The sequence below is a fragment of the Scyliorhinus torazame genome, chromosome 17 (genome assembly GCF_047496885.1).
Source record: "Scyliorhinus torazame isolate Kashiwa2021f chromosome 17, sScyTor2.1, whole genome shotgun sequence".
In the NCBI taxonomy this organism is placed as follows: domain Eukaryota; kingdom Metazoa; phylum Chordata; class Chondrichthyes; order Carcharhiniformes; family Scyliorhinidae; genus Scyliorhinus; species Scyliorhinus torazame.
In genome coordinates this window covers 166,203,017-166,221,478 of record NC_092723.1, presented here as the reverse complement: position 1 = coordinate 166,221,478, position 18,462 = coordinate 166,203,017, and the positions used below count along the sequence as shown (strand labels likewise).

At 46.9% G+C, this 18,462-nt stretch overlaps 1 protein-coding gene across 1 annotated transcript; it reads right to left on the bottom strand.

The window, feature by feature from the left end:
• Positions 1 to 7,382: 7,382 nt before the first annotated feature.
• LOC140394375 (cytochrome P450 2K6-like) lies at positions 7,383 to 17,923 on the bottom strand. Its single transcript, XM_072481580.1, has 5 exons — positions 17,754 to 17,923; positions 16,757 to 16,898; positions 16,425 to 16,612; positions 11,735 to 11,876; positions 7,383 to 7,997 (listed from the first exon to the last, which is right to left on the bottom strand). The coding sequence occupies exons 1-5, from the start codon at positions 17,769 to 17,771 to the stop codon at positions 7,819 to 7,821; spliced, it is 669 nt and encodes a 222-aa protein (XP_072337681.1). The 5' UTR covers positions 17,772 to 17,923; the 3' UTR covers positions 7,383 to 7,818.
• Positions 17,924 to 18,462: the final 539 nt, after the last annotated feature.

Sequence of the window (18,462 nt, the reverse complement as noted above, 5' to 3'; positions counted from 1 at the left end):
AAAAATAGGGAGACACTGAAAAACAAACAAAAATCTTGGGAGACCCGTCATCTCTACCGTCTGTATCCTCCCCACCAGTGAGAACGGGAGCTTGTCCCAACTCCATAGGTTCTCCTTCATTTGTTCCACTAATCGGCCCAGATTTAATTTGTGTAGCTGCTCCCATCTTGTTGCTACCCGAATACCCAAGTAATGAAAACTACCTACCACCACCTTAAACGGCAACTCCTCCAGTTTCCTCTCCTGAACCCTCGCTTGGATCACACAAACCTCACTTTTACTCATATTCAATTTGTACCCCGAGAATCGGCCAAATTCCCCTAAGATCCGCATAATCTCCCCATTCCCCTTAACAGGGCGGAAATATATAGAAGTAGGTCACCTGCACATAACGAGACCCTGTGTTCCTCCTCCCCCCCCCCCCCCCCCCCGGACTAGCCCCTTCCAGTCCTTTGACGCTCTCAGCGCCATCGCCAATGGCTCTATAGTCAAGGCAAACAACAGTGGGGAGAGTGGACATCCTTGCCTTGTCCCCCGGTGCAATGTAAAATAGTCCGAGCTCTCCCGGTTCGTCCGCATGCTCGCCATCGGTGCCTGGTACAGCAACCGAACCCAGTCTATGAAGCCCTGCCCAAACCCAAACCGTCCCAGGACCTCCCACAAATAACTCCATTCCCCCCGGTCAAAAGCCTTCTCCGCGTGCATAGCGACCACCAACTCCACCTCCCTCCCCTCAGAGGGCATCATGATCACATTCAGGAGCCTTCTACATTGGCCGTTAACTGCCTACTCTTAACAAACCCCAGCTGGTCTTCCCCTATCACCCCCGGGACACAGTCACCTATCCTCGAGGCCAGGATTTTGGCATCAACATTTAATAAGGAGATTGGTCTGTATGACCCACGTTGCCCTGGGTCCTTCTCCCGCTTCAGGATCAATGAAATTGAGGCCTCTGTTATTGTTGGGGGAAGAACACCCCGCTCCCTTGCCTCATTAAATGCCCTCACCAGCATCGGGCCCAGCATCCCAGAGAACCTCTTGTAAAATTCCACTGGGTAGTCATCCGGCCCCGACTGCATGGCCTCCAATCCCTCTAGTATTTCTTCAATCCCCATCGGGGCTCCCAGCCCCTCCACCAACCCTTCCTCAACCTTCGGAAACTTCAACTTTTCCAAGAACTGCCTCATCCCCTCCACCCCAGCTGGGGGCTCCGACTCATACAACCGACTGTAAAACCCCTTAAACATCCCATTCACCTCCTCTGTCCTTCACTCTTCCTATCTCCCTGGCCGCCTCCTTTTTCCTTAGCTGGTGTGCTAGTATCCTACTGGCCTTCTCACCATACTAATATATCGCCACTCTCACCTTCCTCAACTGCCCCACCGCTTTCCCTGTAGATAACAGCCCAAACTCCATCTGCAGCTGCTGCCGCTTGTTCAACAACCCTGTCTCCGGGGCTTCAGAATATCTTCTATCCACCTGGAGTATCTCCCTAACCAACCTATCTGTCTCTGCCCGTTCGTCCTTCTCCCTATGAGCCCATATCGAAATTAGCTCCACCCTAACTGGCGAACTTCAACAAAGTAAAATCGGCCCTCTTTGGGAAGGGGATGAAGTTTGGCATGCTGTACCCAGCTCGTTTGTGGGTCACCTATGAAGGTCAAGAAGTCCCTTTTGCATCGCTGATTAGCTCCACAGGGATCAGTGCTGGGACCTTTGCTGCTTGTAGTATATATAAATGATTTGGAGGAAAATGTAACTGGTCTGATTAGTAAGTTTGCAGACGACACAAATTGTTGGTGGAATTGCAGATAGCGATGAGGACTGTCAGAGGATACAGCAGGATTTAGATTGTTTGGAGACTTGGGCGGAGAGATGGCAGGTGGAGTTTAATCCGGACAAATGTGAGGTAATGCATTTTGGAAGGTCTAATGCAGGTAGGGAATATACAGTGAATGGTAGAACCCTCAAGAGTATTGAAAGTCAGAGAGATCTAGGAGTACAGGTCCACAGGTCACTGAAAGGGGCAACACAGGTGGAGAAGGTAGTCAAGAAGGCATACGGCATGCTTGCCTTCATTGGCCGGGGCATTGCTGTATAGAATCTTAGGCCACACTTGGAGTATAGTGTTCAATTCTGGTCGCCACACTACCAGAAGGATGTAGAGGCTTTAGAGAGGGTGCAGAAGAGATTTACCAGAATGTTGTCTGGTATGGAAGGCATTAGCTATGAGGAGCGGTTGAATAAACTCGGTTTGTTCTCACTGGAACGAAGGAGGTTGAGGGGCGACCTGATAGAGGTCTACAAAATTATGAGGGGCATAGACAGAGTGGATAGTCAGAGGCTTTTCCCCGGGGTAGAGGGGTCAATTACAAGGGGCATAGGTTTAAGGTGAGAGGGGCAAGGTTTAGAGTAGATGTACAAAACAAGTTTTTTACACAGAGGGTAGTGGGTGCCTGGAACTCGCTTCCAGAGGATGCGGAGGAAGCAGGGACGATAGTGACATTTAAGGGGCATCTTGACAAATACATGAATAGGATGGGAATAGAGGGATTCGGACCCAGGAAGTGTAGAAGACTGTAGTTTAGTCGGGCAGCATGGTCGGCACGGGTTTGGAGGGCCGAAGGGCCTGTTCCTGTGCTGTACATTTCTTTGTTCTTTGTTCTAACCACCGCCTTCAGCACTTCCCACATCGTTGCTGCCGAAACTTCCCCGTATCATTTATCTCCAAATAATTCTGGATGGCTGCCCCCACACACCCTCATCTGCCAACAGTCCTACATCCAGTCTTCATTGCGGGTGCTGACCCCCCTCCTTGCTCACTCGTACGTCCACCCCGTGTGGGGCACAACGATCGCTGAATACTCGGTATCCACCACCCCCACCAGCAAAGCCCTGTTCAAAACAAAAAAAATTCAATCCGGGAGTGCACTTTGTGAACCTGGGAGAAAAAAGAAAACTCCTTTGCTCTTGGCCATCCACTGCGCTGCTTCCGTGAGCTAGCCCGCCCAGCTAGCCTGGTAGCCCCCGCCCATGGAGCCAAGCAAAAACTTAAGCAGCACAAGTACAGAATTACCCGTCCCCAAGTTCAATGTCCTCCATCTCCTACCAGTCCCCTGTCTTTCACAAAGTTCATTGCCTCCTCCGACGGTGCAAAAGGGACTTCTTGACCTTCATAGGTGACCCACAAACGAGCTGGGTACAGCATGCCGAACTTCATCCCCTTCCTAAAGAGGGCCGATTTTACTTTGTTGAAGTTCGCCAGTTCCAAGTCCTGGTAAATGCGCAGCTCATTGCCTTCCCATTTGCAGCTCCTCGTCTGCTTGGCCCACCTCAAGTTCTGCTCCTTGTCCAGGAGGGTTGTTGCAGACTCGATGGGCCAAATTGCCTCCTTCCGCACTGTAAAGATTCTATTATTCTATTCTATGAATTAGCACAGAAGGAGGACATTTGGCCAGCTGTGTTCCTGCCAGCCCCCAGCAAGAGCAAATCAACTCTTTCCACTCCCATGAGTTTTGATGGTGGGAGGGAGCGGCCATAAGGTGAGGGGAGGAGGGGGATAGTCAATGAACTCCCTCTTTCTGATCTTTGGTCCCTCAATCAAGCACTGAGTGCCTTTGAACGAGTGTCCCCCTCCATCCCATACCTCCCCTCTGCATCCGCTGGAGCCCACATAATCTCACATGTTTGTTATGCTCCCCAAAGGATGAGCCTCCTGTCTGCTGCTGATGTAAAGCCCTTAGTGGGCCTCAATTGGTGGTGAGGCACTATGGACTTAATGTGGGTGGAGGCAGGAAGATGGCTTGGTCCACACCCATCCCCTCCCACTTAATTAAATGCCCAAGTCACCAAACTCACCACAGGAAAGGGCATTAAAGCCTGTCCATCATTTCAGCCCAGTTATAAATTCCATGAGTGACTTGTAGGAGGAAAGCGGAAGACCCGGAGGAAACCCACGCAGACACAGGGAAAATGTACAGACTCCGCACAGACAATGACCCAAGCCGGGTATCGAACCTGGGACCCTGGAGCTGTGAAGCAACAGTGCTAATCACTGTGCTGTGAATCAACGGTCAGCTAATGCAGAAAGCTAATGACACATGATAAACATTGTAATTTATGAAAAATACAGAGACAAGAGTTTACAAATTAATCAATCATAATTTGATATAATAAAGATACTTGCACAGGAAGATTATAAATTTTACATAAGGAAGAGGAGAATTGATAGAAGTAAACAAAATCAGGAAGGAATTTGATGAAGTAAATAAAGAGAACCTGGAGATCTGAATAAAAACGGAAAACTACAGAAAGGTCAGTAACCAATGGTTGGGATTTTTAAGCCCCCACTGCGGCAAGTTTTCCGGCGGCGGGGGCATTTCGCCATTGGCCGCCGGCAAAGTCAGTGGCCAGTGGCCGGCTGCGCCACCAGAGCGTGGGGGGCCGTCTGGTGGGACCAGAATATCCCGCCGGTGGGAAGGGGTGGACTGTCCAAATCTTAATTTGCAAAAGGACCAAGCCAATTTGAGAAAAGAAATTACACAGCAAGCTGTTGTGATCTGGAATGCGTTGCTTAAGACAGTGGAAGCAGATTCGACAGTACCGCCCTGGCATCCTGGGTTTTAGCTGAATGTTTTACTTTTTTTTAAAAACCTGATGGAATAACCAACTGACGGCTAACATTTGTTGTTTTTCTTTGCAAATGTCATTAAAAAGCGTTTGAGATTTTTTAAAATCTCTCCTCCTGAACACATTTTAAAACTGGACTGTAAGTTTCCAGTTTCTGAGCTTTTGCTGAAAGGAGTTTGTGAAAAAAACCTCTCCTACGTGTGTGGTGGGTTAAAGACCTTGCTTGTATCTGCAGCACCCATTTCTCATTCCAGAAATTAATGTTGCAAATTGATCCACACTTTCACATAAAGCACAGTTGGGGAAGGCTATATGCTAGGTTGCCACCGCATGCCCAGGAATTGAAGATTGATCTGCAGAGCACTGCTAGGGGTAAACCAGCAAAGGAAATTGTAGGGGCATTAAAACTTTCTTCCTTCTGCGAACACTTTTATTAGTTGCACATGAAAAAAAGGTGATGGGGATAAAGGGCCGACAGTCAAGATTCACCTGATCATGTCATGAAGAGGCTGTTCATCAATTAGCTGGGCACTGCGAGGGTGGACGTGATGGCAGAGGCATGAAGATGGGTAGGTGGAGTAAAGAGGTCAAATAATGAAACCTCCAGGAATATTGGCAACCTGTTCACTTGCAAGAGTGATTCATTGACTACACAAATGACTACACGTTGCTATGTATTAAACAAATGCCATATATGTTGAGCAGTGTGAGGTGGTGATTTATCCTTTGGGCCCGATTTAGCTAAATCTATGTTTATAAAGCACAGGATAATATTGTGATATATCCTTCACTTATAATTGGCAATTATACTGGGCTGGGTTCTCCGTTTTGTTCCCGCTGGAACTGGACATGCGATTCGCGTTCCCATTGGGGGCACTATTTGTTCCCCTATTTCGGATATGCAAATAGGCCAGCAATCTGCCCACATGAATTGAGAGCAATTCCCATTCCCTCTTGTCTCTGATTCGCTGGGGCCGGTAATTGTGCTGAAGACTCTGACAAGCTGGAGCTGTTTCTAAGTGCTCCACTCACTACACACTCTCATTCCAGCCAAGAAGATGACCCAGGGACAGTCAGCACCGCAATTCTATGAATCTGAGGTGGACAGACTGCTGGATGCTATTAAGTAGAGGAGGAACACCCTCTTCCCCTGCATGGGCCGCAGATTCAAGCCTGCCATAGTCAACTGCGCCTGTGAGGAGGCTGCAGAATCGGTGAGCCCTACCAGCCTCACAAGAAGGACCGGAACCCAGTGCCAGAAAAAGATAAATTACCTCCTCAGGGCAGCTCGGGTGAGTTACCACCTCTGTGCCCCTGGAATCAGTCTTGTCCCTCACTCCTCACATCACCCCCCAATCTCCTAGAGGCCAATAACACTTCACCTGCCTGCATCTCCCTTACAGTACACCTTCCACCAAACACTAACACATTGTCCTCTTTTGCCAGGTGTCTTGCACACACACAAGCTACCATCTACAGACCCCCCCCCCCCCCCCCCATCCCCCACCCACCCACCCCATCTCCATTTCGTAGAACTTGCCCCCCAGTATCTCACCATGTCCTTTCTGGGTCCCCTAGGATAAGGTGGCCCATAACAGGCGTGAGAGGTCGAAGACTGGAGGGGGCATTCGTGACTTGCTGGTCCACACCCCAGCCCAGGAGAGAGCCATGCAGTTAGCGGGCGAGGCTGAAGAAAGAGTGATGGCTGATACGGCGGGCGGCATGCAGTAAACAAGTCAAAGCCCAATGCACATGTCCCTATAGCAAGTAAGTCACTCGTCTCCCATAGACCACTCGTTCCCAAGATTTTATCTTGCAGGACCACCATCAGACGAGGCCAGGCTACTGGGGTCGCAACCCTCCAGCCATATTGGCAACACATCCCGGAGCGTCAGTGCAGGGAAGACATTCTCCAGTCCCCCAGCTGCGTGTTTCTCGGCGGCGCGCTATTCGCTGGCAGTGGGATTCTATCTTCCCGCTGCTTGTCACATGATTTCCACATTGGCTGAGGCCCGCCCCACGATGCTGCGTTCCCGACCAGCCAAATTCCCGGCGGCGTGGAACACGTGTGGTCTCACCTGTCGGGAACTCAGCGTGGCAGCTGCGGACTCAATCCAGAGCCGCCACAGTTGGGGGAGAGCCCATTCGTGGGCAGGGGTGGACATATTCGGGGCTGGGGGCACTGTGGTGGGGCGGTACGGGGCGCGGGAGCCGGCTGAGCGGGGGAGGGAGATTATTTTGCGGGCCGGGTCCGCGAGCGGCATCCACCATGAAGCACAGCGCGGCTGCTGCATGCCGCCGCCATGCGCATGCGCGACCACGGACCCGGCAACTCTCCGTGTCGCAGTTAGAGCTGGGTGCTCTACGCTGCCTGGCTGCTAGCCTGCCCCAGAACAAGAAATCGATGGCCTTTTGCACCAGTTTCCCTGGCGTAAAACGCCACAGTTTTCACGCCAGTGTGGGGACTTATTCTCAAGAACGGAGAATTCAGCCCGCAGTGTCCACCCTAATCTGCCTCTGAGATTTAAATCCGTGCAAATGATGGTATTGCATTGGCCCACCGGCACAGGCGCGAACTTCACTAACGTTGCCAGCGGGGGATCAGACCGTCGCAACGGAATCGGTGGCAGACGCAAATAATGATTTTTCAATTGTGCGCTATTTTCCACCCGATCGCAATTCTCGCTGCCAGCAGCGGGTAGCGGAGAAATCAGCCCACCATTAATACAAAGGATTTCACCACCATCCCAAAATTACCGCAGCAATTTACTGTCAAACACACTGAATCTCAGCCCAAATCACTATCCAGTTTAGGCCCTGCCCTGAATCCAATGAGCAATTCAGTAGCAAATCCAGAAAGTTCTCAAAAATAACTGGGAGGTCAAGGTTTGGATGGTGTTTGTGCGGTAAAATAGGCGGTGATAGAATAACTCGTCAAGCTAGTCCTGGACATTCACAACTCATGGTGTGTCTCTCAGCTCACTGAATCCTCTGCTCTGTTTGTGCAAGAATGGCCGGGTGCATTGTGAACACGCTATAAACCTCACCAACATGACTCAGCCCAATGACAAACATTACAGCTACAGTGTGTAAAAAAGCACATTTCTTGAAATGATTAAGAGAATTGTTAAACCGGAAAATTATGTAAATCATGAACAAGGTGCGTAAATCATGAACAAGGTGTGTAAATCAGCGACGGACTGCACACACATACGGGTACTTGGGGAATGAAGTAAAACCCACACCCGACTCGAGCCCCAATTCACTGACATTCGGGGGGACTTGAAACTTAAATTTTTGTATCAGAGCGGAAAAGAACATGAACAGTTCCATCTTAGCCAAGGTCTCGCCAGCGCATGCCCTCCGACCTGCAGAGAAAAAAAGACAATTGCAAAAAAATGTAAATGCTGCTCTTCAAAACAAAAAAAAGTTACTCAGAATAATTTTGAAAATAAGAAATATGGGTTTTGCAGTTTTATACAGCCTTACCAAAATGAACAAATACACCTTGACGTTTAGACACCAGTTTTCATGTCTGTTCAATAAATTCCTCAGTGATATAATCTGCTATCCATGACTATGTGGGTAGCGCACTCAGCTCTAAAAGGAAAGGCTGTAGATTCAATCCCACTCCATAGAATTCTTACAATGCAGAAGGAGACCATTCGGTTCATCGAGTCTGCACTGACTCACTGAAAGAGCACCCTACCCAGGCCCACTCCCCCGCCCTATCTCTGTAACCCCAAAACCCTACATAACCGTTGAACACTTAAGGGGCAATTTAGCATGGCCAATCCACCTAACCTACACATCTTTGGACTGTGGAAGGAAACTGGAGCACCCGGAAGAAACCCACACAGACACGGGGAGAAAGTGCAAACTCCGCAGACAGTGGCCCAAGATCGGAATTGAACCCGGATCAACAGTGCTGTGGGGCAGCAGTGCTAACCACAATGCTGCCCTTACTCCAGGGACTTAAACACTGAATCTAGGCTAATACTCCCAGTGCAGTACGAGGGTGTTGGATACCAGTCACTGGGTCTTAATGAACTCTTCATAGTCTTCAGTAGGATAACTTATTTATTAACTGCAAGAACTAGGTACATGCGTGCAGTAAACGGTTCAATCCAGGAGCTGGCTGTATCCATGCTTTCTTATGTACGTACACAGGTCTGTCCAATGCTGTACTGACCCCTAGGTGTGGTACATCACTGAGTGGGTGGTCCTGTGATCAGCCCCATGTTAACCCTTTATGTGCTAGTCCCTTATATTACATAAGGAAAGGCTGCATGTCAGAGGAACATCTTTCAGCTGAGACTGTAAACTGAAGCCATGTCTACCACTGTGTGAACTGCCTTTAAGAGTTTCTCTTATCTTGAAATAGTGCAGTAAGAAGTCTTACAACACCAGGTTAAAGTCCAACAGGTTTATTTCAAATCACTAGCTTTCGGAGCACTGCTCCTTCCTCAGGTGAATGAAAAGGGAGGTTCCAGAAACATATATATAGACAAAGTCAAAGATGCAAGACGATACTTTGAATGCGAGAATTTGCAGGTAATTAAGTCTTTACAGATCCAGAGACAGGGGAACCGCAGGTTAAAGAGGTGTGAATTGTCTCAAGCCAGGACAATTGGTAGGATTTCGCAAGCCCAGGCCAGATGGTGGGGGGTGAATGTAATGCAACATGAATCCAAGGTCCCGGTTGAGGCTGTGCAGAACTTGGCTATAAGTTTCTGCTCGGCGATTCTGCGTTGTCACACGTCCTGAAGGCTGCCTTGGAGAACGCTTACCCGAAGATCAGAGGCTGAATGCCCTTGACTGCTGAAGTGTTCCCCGACTGGAAGGGAACATTCCTGCCTGGCGATTATCGTGCGATGTCCGTTCATCCGTTGTCGTAGCGTCTGCATGATCTCGCCAATGTAGCACACTTCAGGACATCCTTTCCTGCAGCGTATGAGGTAGACAATGTTGGCCAAGTCGCACGAGTATGTACCGCATACCTGGTGGGTGGTGTTCTCACGTGTAATGGTGGTACCCATGTCGATGATCTGGCATGTCTTGCAGAGATTGCCATGGCAGTGTTGTGTGGTGTCGTGGTCGCTGTTCTGAAGGCTAGGTAGTTTGCTGAAAACAATGGTTTGTTTGAGGTTGCGCGGTTTGAAGGCATGTAGTGGGGGTGTGGGGATGACCTTGGCAAGATGTTCGTCTTTATCGATGACATGTTGAAGGCTGCGAAGAACATGTCGTAGTTTCTCCACTCCGGGGAAGTACTGGACGACGAAGGGTACTCTTGTTGGTTGTGTCCCGTGTTGTCTTCTGTGGAGGTCGGTGCGGTTTTTTGCTGTGGCGGGTTGGAACTGTCGATCAATGAGTCGAGCGCCATGTCCCGTTCGTACGAGGGCATCTTTCAGCATCTGTAGATGTCTGTTACGCTCCTCCTCGTCTGAGCAGATCCTGTATATACGGAGGGCTTGTCTAAAGGGATGGCTTCTTCAATGTGTTTAGGGTGGAAGCTGGAGAAGTGGAGCATCGTGTGGTTATCCGTGGGCATGCGGTAAAGAGAAGTGCCGCTTTACATGGGATACAATCGACAGAGTACCCTTCGTCGTTCAGTACTTCCCCGGAGCGGAAATACGATGACATCTTCTTCGCAGCCTTCATCGATAAAGACGAACATCTTGCCAAGGTCATCCCCACAACCCCACTACTTGCCTTCAAGCAACCGCACAACCTTAAACAAACTATTGTTTTCAGCAAACTACCCAGCCTTCAGAACAGCGACCACGACACCACATAACCCTGCCATGGCAATCTCTGCAAGACATGCCACATCATCGACATGGGTACCACCATTACACGTGAGAACCCCACTCACCAGGTATGCGTGCGACTCGGCCAACGTTGTCTACCTCATACGCTGCAGGAAAGGATGTCCCGAAGCTCTGGAACATTGGCGAGACCATGCATACGCTGTGACAACGGACGAATGGACATCGCGCGACAATCGCCAGGGAGGAATGTTCCCTTCCAGTCGGGGAACACTTCAGCAGTCAAGGGCAATCAGCCTCTGATCTTCGGGTAAGTGTTCTCCAAGGCAGCCTTCAGGACGCACGACAACACAGAATCGCCGAGCAGAAACTTATAGTCAAGTTCCGCACACAAGTACAGCCTCAACCGGGACCTTGGATTCATGTCGCATTACATTCACCCCCCACCATCTGGCCTGGGCTTGCAAAATTCGACCAACTGTCCTGGCGTGAGACAATTCACACCTCTTTAACCTGGGGTTACCCCTCTTTTTGGATCTGTAAAGACTTAATTACCTGCAAATGCTCACATTCAAAGTATCGTCTTGTATCTTTGACTTTGTCTATATATATGTTTCTGGAACCTACCTCTTCATTCACCTGAGGAAGGGGCAGTGCTCCGAAAGCTAGTGATTTGAAACAAACCTGTTGGACTTTAACCTGGTGTTGTAAGACTTCTTACTGTGCTCACTCCAGTCTAATGCCGGCATCTCCACATCTTGAAATAGTGACCACAGTTTCAAAATGTTGGTGAGATGCACTTTATTTTTTAAAATAAATTTAGAGTACCCAATTTATATTTTTTCCAATGAAGGGGCAATTTAGCGTGGCCAATTCATCCATCTGCACATCTTTGGGTTATGGGGGTGAGATGCACGCAGACACGGGGAGAATGTGCAAACTCCACACAGACATTGACCCAGGGCGGGGATCAAACTTGGGTCCTCGGCACCATGGGGCAGCAGTGCTAACCACTGTGCCACCGTAGATGCACTTTATGATATCCTAAGTTAATTAATTTCATGTCTGGGCATTGATAGTTAATCTATCAGAGGTAAGTAAGTTTTGGCAGTCCGAGGTAAAAGATAAATTAGCCAAGATTCCATCTCCTGATTACGATTCGTTCCACTGGTTGAAATCAGAGTCTTCTTTGACAATAGCCTGTACCTTTGCACACCCACAACCCACCCACCCCGCCCCTAGAATTCTATAACGCTGCATTTTCTACTTTATTTTCCCGAGTGAGAAAGAGAACAGTCCACCAATATATAATCCGAAAAGGTAATAAGTTGCACTACCTGCAGAGAAAGGCATGAAGGCATCCCTCTTCACAAACTTGCCCTCAGCATCCAGAAAGTGAGACGGGTTGAACTCAGTTGGTTTTTCCCATTGGGTTTTATCGTAGAGCACAGAGGACAGCAATGGAATCACATGGGTTCCCTGAAAATATTAAAACATAATTTCAATATGATGCTTTTACTGTTGTGTTCAAAGGGTATTACTGAAAGTATTTGCGCAATTGTTAATGAATAACCTGAGTGTTAGTTTAAACATAGCATTTCCATTCTAATTCTTTGACAGCTCTTATAAGAACTAGGATCAGGAGTGGGCAATTCAGCCCCTCGAGCCGCTCTGCCATTCAATACAGCTGATCTCCTCTCAGCCTCAACTCCATTTTGCTGCCCGTTTTCCATAACCCTTCAATTCAAAATCTGTCTATCGCCTCGTTCAATTTCCTCAATAGCTCGGCATCCACCGCACTCTGGGGTAGTGATTTCCACAGATTCATGACTCTTTGAGAGAAGTAATTTTTTCTCAATTCTTTTTTAAATCTGTTACCCCTTAGCCTAAAACTATGACATCTCATTTTAGATTGCCCCATAGGCGACAGAGATCCGGTTTCAAATCCGCCCTTGGCGACTGTCTGTATGGAGTTTGCACGTTCTCCCGTGACTGCGTGGGTTTCCTCCAGGTGCTCTGGTTTCCTCCCACTGTCTAAAAATGTGCAGTTTAGGTGAATTGGGCATGTTAAATTACCCCTTAGTGTCCAAAGGTGTGTCGGTTAGGTTGAGGGGTTATTGAGATATGTTACTGGGCTTGACTGGAGTGCTCTTTCAGAGGGTTGGTGCTGACTGTGGTGAATATAAATACAGTTCATTCACCAGTTATGTTCTATGTTTGTAAATACAGTTAATTCAGCAGTTATGTTCTATGTTATTAACTTTGTGGGTTTTATCTGTGGGCCATTGTATGGCTTCACCCACAGGGGGAGATGTTGGAGCATGTACGGGCTCAGCACATGGCTCCGCCCTTTTGAAGGAGTATAAGAGTAGCTGGCCTGTGGGACTGTCCTCAGTATGTACCAGTCGCAGGCAGGCAAAGTTGATAGTTAATTATAACCACTGTTTTACTCCGACACACGTCCTTGAGCGAATTGATGGTCGCATCACTGACTTGATGGACCGAATAGCCTCCTGCGCTGTAGGGATTCTATGATTCTATGAAGAGGAAGTATCTGCTCTACATCTACTTTGTCAATACCTTTTATCATCTTATATACCTCAATTAGATCTCCTCTTATTCTTCTAACCTCAAGAGAGTATGGGCCTAAACTGCTCAATCTCTCTTCATAAGACAATGGAATCAATCTAGCAATATTTTAATGACTCCATCAGCAGAGATATCAGCTAGCTACCTGGGCCCTAAACTCTGGAATGTACTTCCCAAACCTATCCCTCTCCTTTAAGTGGTTTCTTAAAATCTGCCTTTTTGACAAAGCATTTGGTCATCTTAATGAATTTCTCTTTCCATGGCTCAGTTTTAGCATAGTTCAATAACTGTCCTGTGAATCTGCTTGCCGTGTTTTACTACATTAATCGGTTCTATACGAATGCAAGTTTTCGTTATTGTCATGTAGTATCCTTTCAAAGAACATAAAACATAGAACATTACAGCGCAGTACAGGCCCTTCAGCCCTCGATGTTGCGCCGACCTGTGAAACCACTCTAAAGCCCATTTACACTATTCCCTTATCGTCCATATGTCTATCCAATGACCATTTGAATACCCTTAGTGTTGGCGAGTCCACTACTGTTGCAGGCAGGGCATTCCACACCCTTACTACTCTCTGAGTAAAGAACCTACCTCTGACGTCTGTCTTATATCTATCTCCCCTCAATTTAAAGCTATGTCCCCTCGTGCTAGACATCACCATCCGAGGAAAAAGGCTCTCACTGTCCACCTTATCCAATCCTCTGATCATCTTGTATGCCTCAATTAAGTCACCTCTTAACCTTCTTCTCTCTAACGAAAACAGCCTCAAGTCCCTCAGCCTTTCCTCATAAGATCTTCCCTCCATACCAGGCAACATTCTGGTAAACCTCCTCTGCATTCTTTCCAATGCTTTCACATCCTTCATATAATGCGGTGACCAGAATTGCACGCAATACTCTAAATGCAGCCGCACCAGAGTTTTGTACAACTGCAACATGACCTCATGGCTCCGAAACTCAATCCCTCTACCAATAAAAGCTAACACACGTACGCCTTCTTAACAACCCTCTCAACCTGAGTGGCAACTTTCAGGGATCTATGTACATGGACACCGAGATCTCTCTGCTCATCCACACTGTCAAGAATCTTACCATTAGCCCAGTACTCTGTCTTCCTGTTATTCCTTCCAGAATGAATCACCTCACACTTTTCTGCATTAAACTCCATTTGCCACCTCTCAGCCCAGCGCTACAGCTTATCTATGTCCCTCTGTAACTTGTAACATCGTTCCGCACTGTCCACAACTCCACCGACTTTAGTGTCATCTGCAAATTTACTCACCCATCCTTCTACGCCCTCCTCCAGGTCATTTATAAAAATGACAAACAGCAGTGGCCCCAAAACAGATCCTTGTGGTACACCACTAGTAACTGGACTCCAGTCTGAACACTTCCCATCAACCACCACCCTTTGTCTCCTTCCAGCTAGCCAATTTCTGATCCAAACTGCTAAGTCTCCCTGAATCCCATGCTTCCGTATTTTCTGCAGTAGCCTACCGTGGGGAACCTTATCAAACGCTTTACTGAAATCCATATACACCACCTCAACTGCTTTACCCTCATCCACCTGTTTGGTCACCTTCTCAAAGAACTCAATAAGGTTTGTGAGGCACGACCTACCCTTCACGAAACCGGGTTGACTATGTCGAATCAAATTATTCCTTTCCAGATGATTATACACCCTATCTCTTATAAACCTTTCCAAGATTTTGCCCACAACAGAAGTAAGGCTCACTGGTCTATAGTTACCGGGGTTGTCTCTACTCCCCTTCTTGAACAAGGGGACAACATTTGCTATCCTCCAGTCTTCAGGCACTATTCCTGTTGACAAAGATGACAAAGATCAAAGCCAAAGGCTCAGCAATCTCCTCCCTAGCTTCCCAAAGAATCCTAGGATAAGTTCCATCCGGCTTGGGGACTTATCTATTTTCACCCTTTCCAGAATTGTTAACACCTCCTCCTTATGAACCTCAAGCCCTTCTAGTCTAGTAGCCTGAATCTCAGTATTCTCCTCGACAACATTGTCTTTTTCCTGTGTGAATACTGACGAAAAATATTCATTTAGCACCTCTCCTATCTCCTCGAACTCCAAGCACAACTTCCCACTACTGTCCTTGACTGGCCCTACTCTTACCCCAGTCATTCTTTTATTCCTGACATATCTATAGAAAGCTTTAGGGTTATCCTTGATCCTACCTGCCAAAGACATCTCATGTCCCCTCCTGGCTCTTCTTAGCTCTCTCTTTAGGTCCTTCCTAGCTAACTTGTAACTCTCAAACGCCCTTACTGAACCTTCATGTCTCATCTTTACATAAGCCTCCTTCTTCCTCTTGACAAGTGTTTTGACTGCCTTAGTAAACCTCGGTTCCCTTGCTCGACCACTTCCTCCCTGCCTGACAGGCACATACTTATCAAGGACACGCAGTAGCTGTTCCTTGAACAAGCTCCACATTTCCATTGTGCCCATCCCCTGCAGTTTTCCTCTCCATCCGATGCATCCTAAGTCTTGCCTCATCGCATCATAATTGCCTTTCCCCCAGATATAACTCTTGCCCTGCGGTATATACCTATCCCTTTCCATCACTAAAGTAAACGTAATCGAATTGTGGTCACTATCACCAAAGTGCTCACCTACCTCCAAATCTAACACCTGTCCTGGTTCATTACCCAGTACCAAATCCAATACAGCCTCGCCTCTCGTTGGCCTATCTACATACTGTGTCAGGAAACCCTCCTGCACACATTGGACAAAAATGGACCCATCTAAAGTACTCGAACTATAGCGTTTCCAATCAATATTTGGAAAGTTAAAGTCCCCCATAACAACTACCCTGTTGCTTTTGCTCCTATCCAGAATCATCTTTGCAATCCTTTCCTCTACATCTCTGGAACCTTTCGGAGGCCTATAGAAAACCCCTAACAGGGTGACCTCTCCTTTCCTGTTTCTAACCTCAGCCCATACTACCTCAATTGACGAGTCCTCATCAAACGTCCTTTCTGCCACCGTAATACTGTCCTTGACTAACAATACCACCCCTCCCCCTCTTTTACCACCTTCCCTGAGCTTACTGAAATATCTAAAGCCCGGCACCTGCAACAACCATTCCTGCCCCTGCTCTATCCATGTCTCCGAAATGGATAGAGGCCTTTTGAAAGAGTTACTCAATTAGTCCCAATCTGTTCTTTCTCCATTATCAACTAAACAACAACTCGAAACGTGAGTAATAAAATGCCCAAAGGTGTTTAGACATAGCCATATTGCTTGGATTATATGTAAAATTAAACATATGTTGGATGACAGCTAGCCACTTAGGCAATAATGGGGCACAATACAATTAGATGCAATCTTGGAAGCCCTTTCCTCCCACAGTTCCAGGCTCTCCATTAAACGTTAGAATATCAGCCCCCAGTTGTGGCCATAATTTCCCTTGTGTACCTTTGGAATGAAGAATCCTTTGAATTTTAAGTCCACTGTTGTTTCATGTGTGATGTTCAGGGGAACAATGTCACCAAACCTCTGGATTTCGTGGATCACTGCGTCAGTGTATGGCAAATCTGTCCGGTTTTCAGCTCTGGGAAATCGTTCTGATCCAATAACTCTGATAATTTCTTCGTGAACCTTTTCTGCAAGTCAAGCACATTTTGAAAGTGATTGGAAAGTTATGGCTTTATTCAAAAATCGCACCCGCGGGAATCCGAAAATATGAGGCACACAAATAGATACAACAAGAACTGCTCCAGGCCAGAATCAATCAGACTGCTTCTTACTCTGAATCTCTGGATATTTCATCATCAGAAGCATTCCCCAACGAAGTGTGGTCGAGGTGGTTTCCATCCCCGCAGTAAACAAGTTGATTGTCGAGTACCTTAAGTTGTTTTCATTAAAGTATGAATTAGGATTGCCTGATTCCTAGAAAAATGAACAACGCAACAACTCAGAATTGGGTTTGGGACCATTTGTCTATGATCTGTGATGCATAACTAACCAACAGCATTGATTCTTGGGAAAAGCATCACAGAAAAGGGGCCAGGAGTTAAGAGGCAGATATACATTTACTCCAGTGTGGTATGAGAAAGCCTTTTATCGTGCTTTGGATAAGGTTCCAAATCAATGCCACATCTCAGGTGGGTGTATAGCGTGGAAGAACTATTCCATTTGCCTTTCGTAACCGTAGGATATTCCAAAAAGCATTACTGCCAATGAAGGTATTTTTTAAGAATGGAGTCAATTTTACAATGTAGAAAACGGGCACCCACTTTTAGCAGAACAAATTCTCATGAACAGCAATATGGTAATTGCCAGATTTTAGTTGTGTTGTTTGAATCCACATTACAGCGATGAAGACACATTAAAAGTACTTCATTGATTGTAATCCAATGAGGTTATGAAAGACATAATGTAAATTTCAGTTCTCTCTTTTTAAAATGAATGCCTTTTCAATCCCTTTCCACAGAACCAGTAGAGAGGAAGGCAATTTAGCACATCGTGCCATGCTGGATTGAACATAGTTGCCCCCCACCTCCCGAAATACGTGGGGCTGGATTCTCCACCGGCGGGATGCTCCATTTTGCCGGCAGCCCGGGGGTTTTCCGACGGTGTGGGACTGTCCCCACAGTGGGAAACCCCATTGACCAGCCGGCGTAACGGAGCTTCCCACCGGCATGGTGAAACAGAAATGTGCCGCGGCGGGGCGGAGAATCCAGCCGGTAAACTTTGATTGTAGGAAATCGACAATGCTTCTTAAAAAGGATGTAGAGTTTCTACCTTTTGTTGTCGGAACATGAATGCGTCAATAAAACTCCGCAGGTCATTCTCATCTAATTTCTGATGGTTTTCCCTGAAGATGCCAGTGATGAAATCGATAGTCTGCTCTGCATTGGATACAATTCTTTTGTGTGGTCCAGGAAGGAATCTCAGGAGGGGAAGTGCATTATAAAGCTATGGAATAAAAATCAAGCAATGTTGATATCAGAGCAAAACAATAACCTGCTCACATCTAAATATTCCACAATTAGAAAAATGTGACAGATAAATATTTGAAGCGATATGAACCTTTGGTAAATATGGTGCATTTTTAAAATGTTGTGACTAATTTTAGCACATTAGGTTTTTACCCCATGCACTGTCTGCCAGGGCAGTGGAAACAAATTCAATCTTTCAAAAGGGAATGGATAAATGCATGAAGCGCTCAACTTTCAGGGCAAAGATTATAGGGCCAAGGGAGTGGGACTAATTTGATAGTTCTTTCAAAAGAGCTGACATACGAAGACTAGACCGAATTGCCACCTTCTGTGTTGTATCATTGTATCACTCTTAAAATGTAATCCATGTGATCACCAAGTATAAACTCAGCGGAACATTATAGTGTTCAAACTGTGCACTTAATAGTGATCATTCAAATGAAGGGCTCCAACCCAAAATGTGAATATGTCTCTTTTGGACCATGTTTTTTTTCGACTAAAAGGGTCCTTCT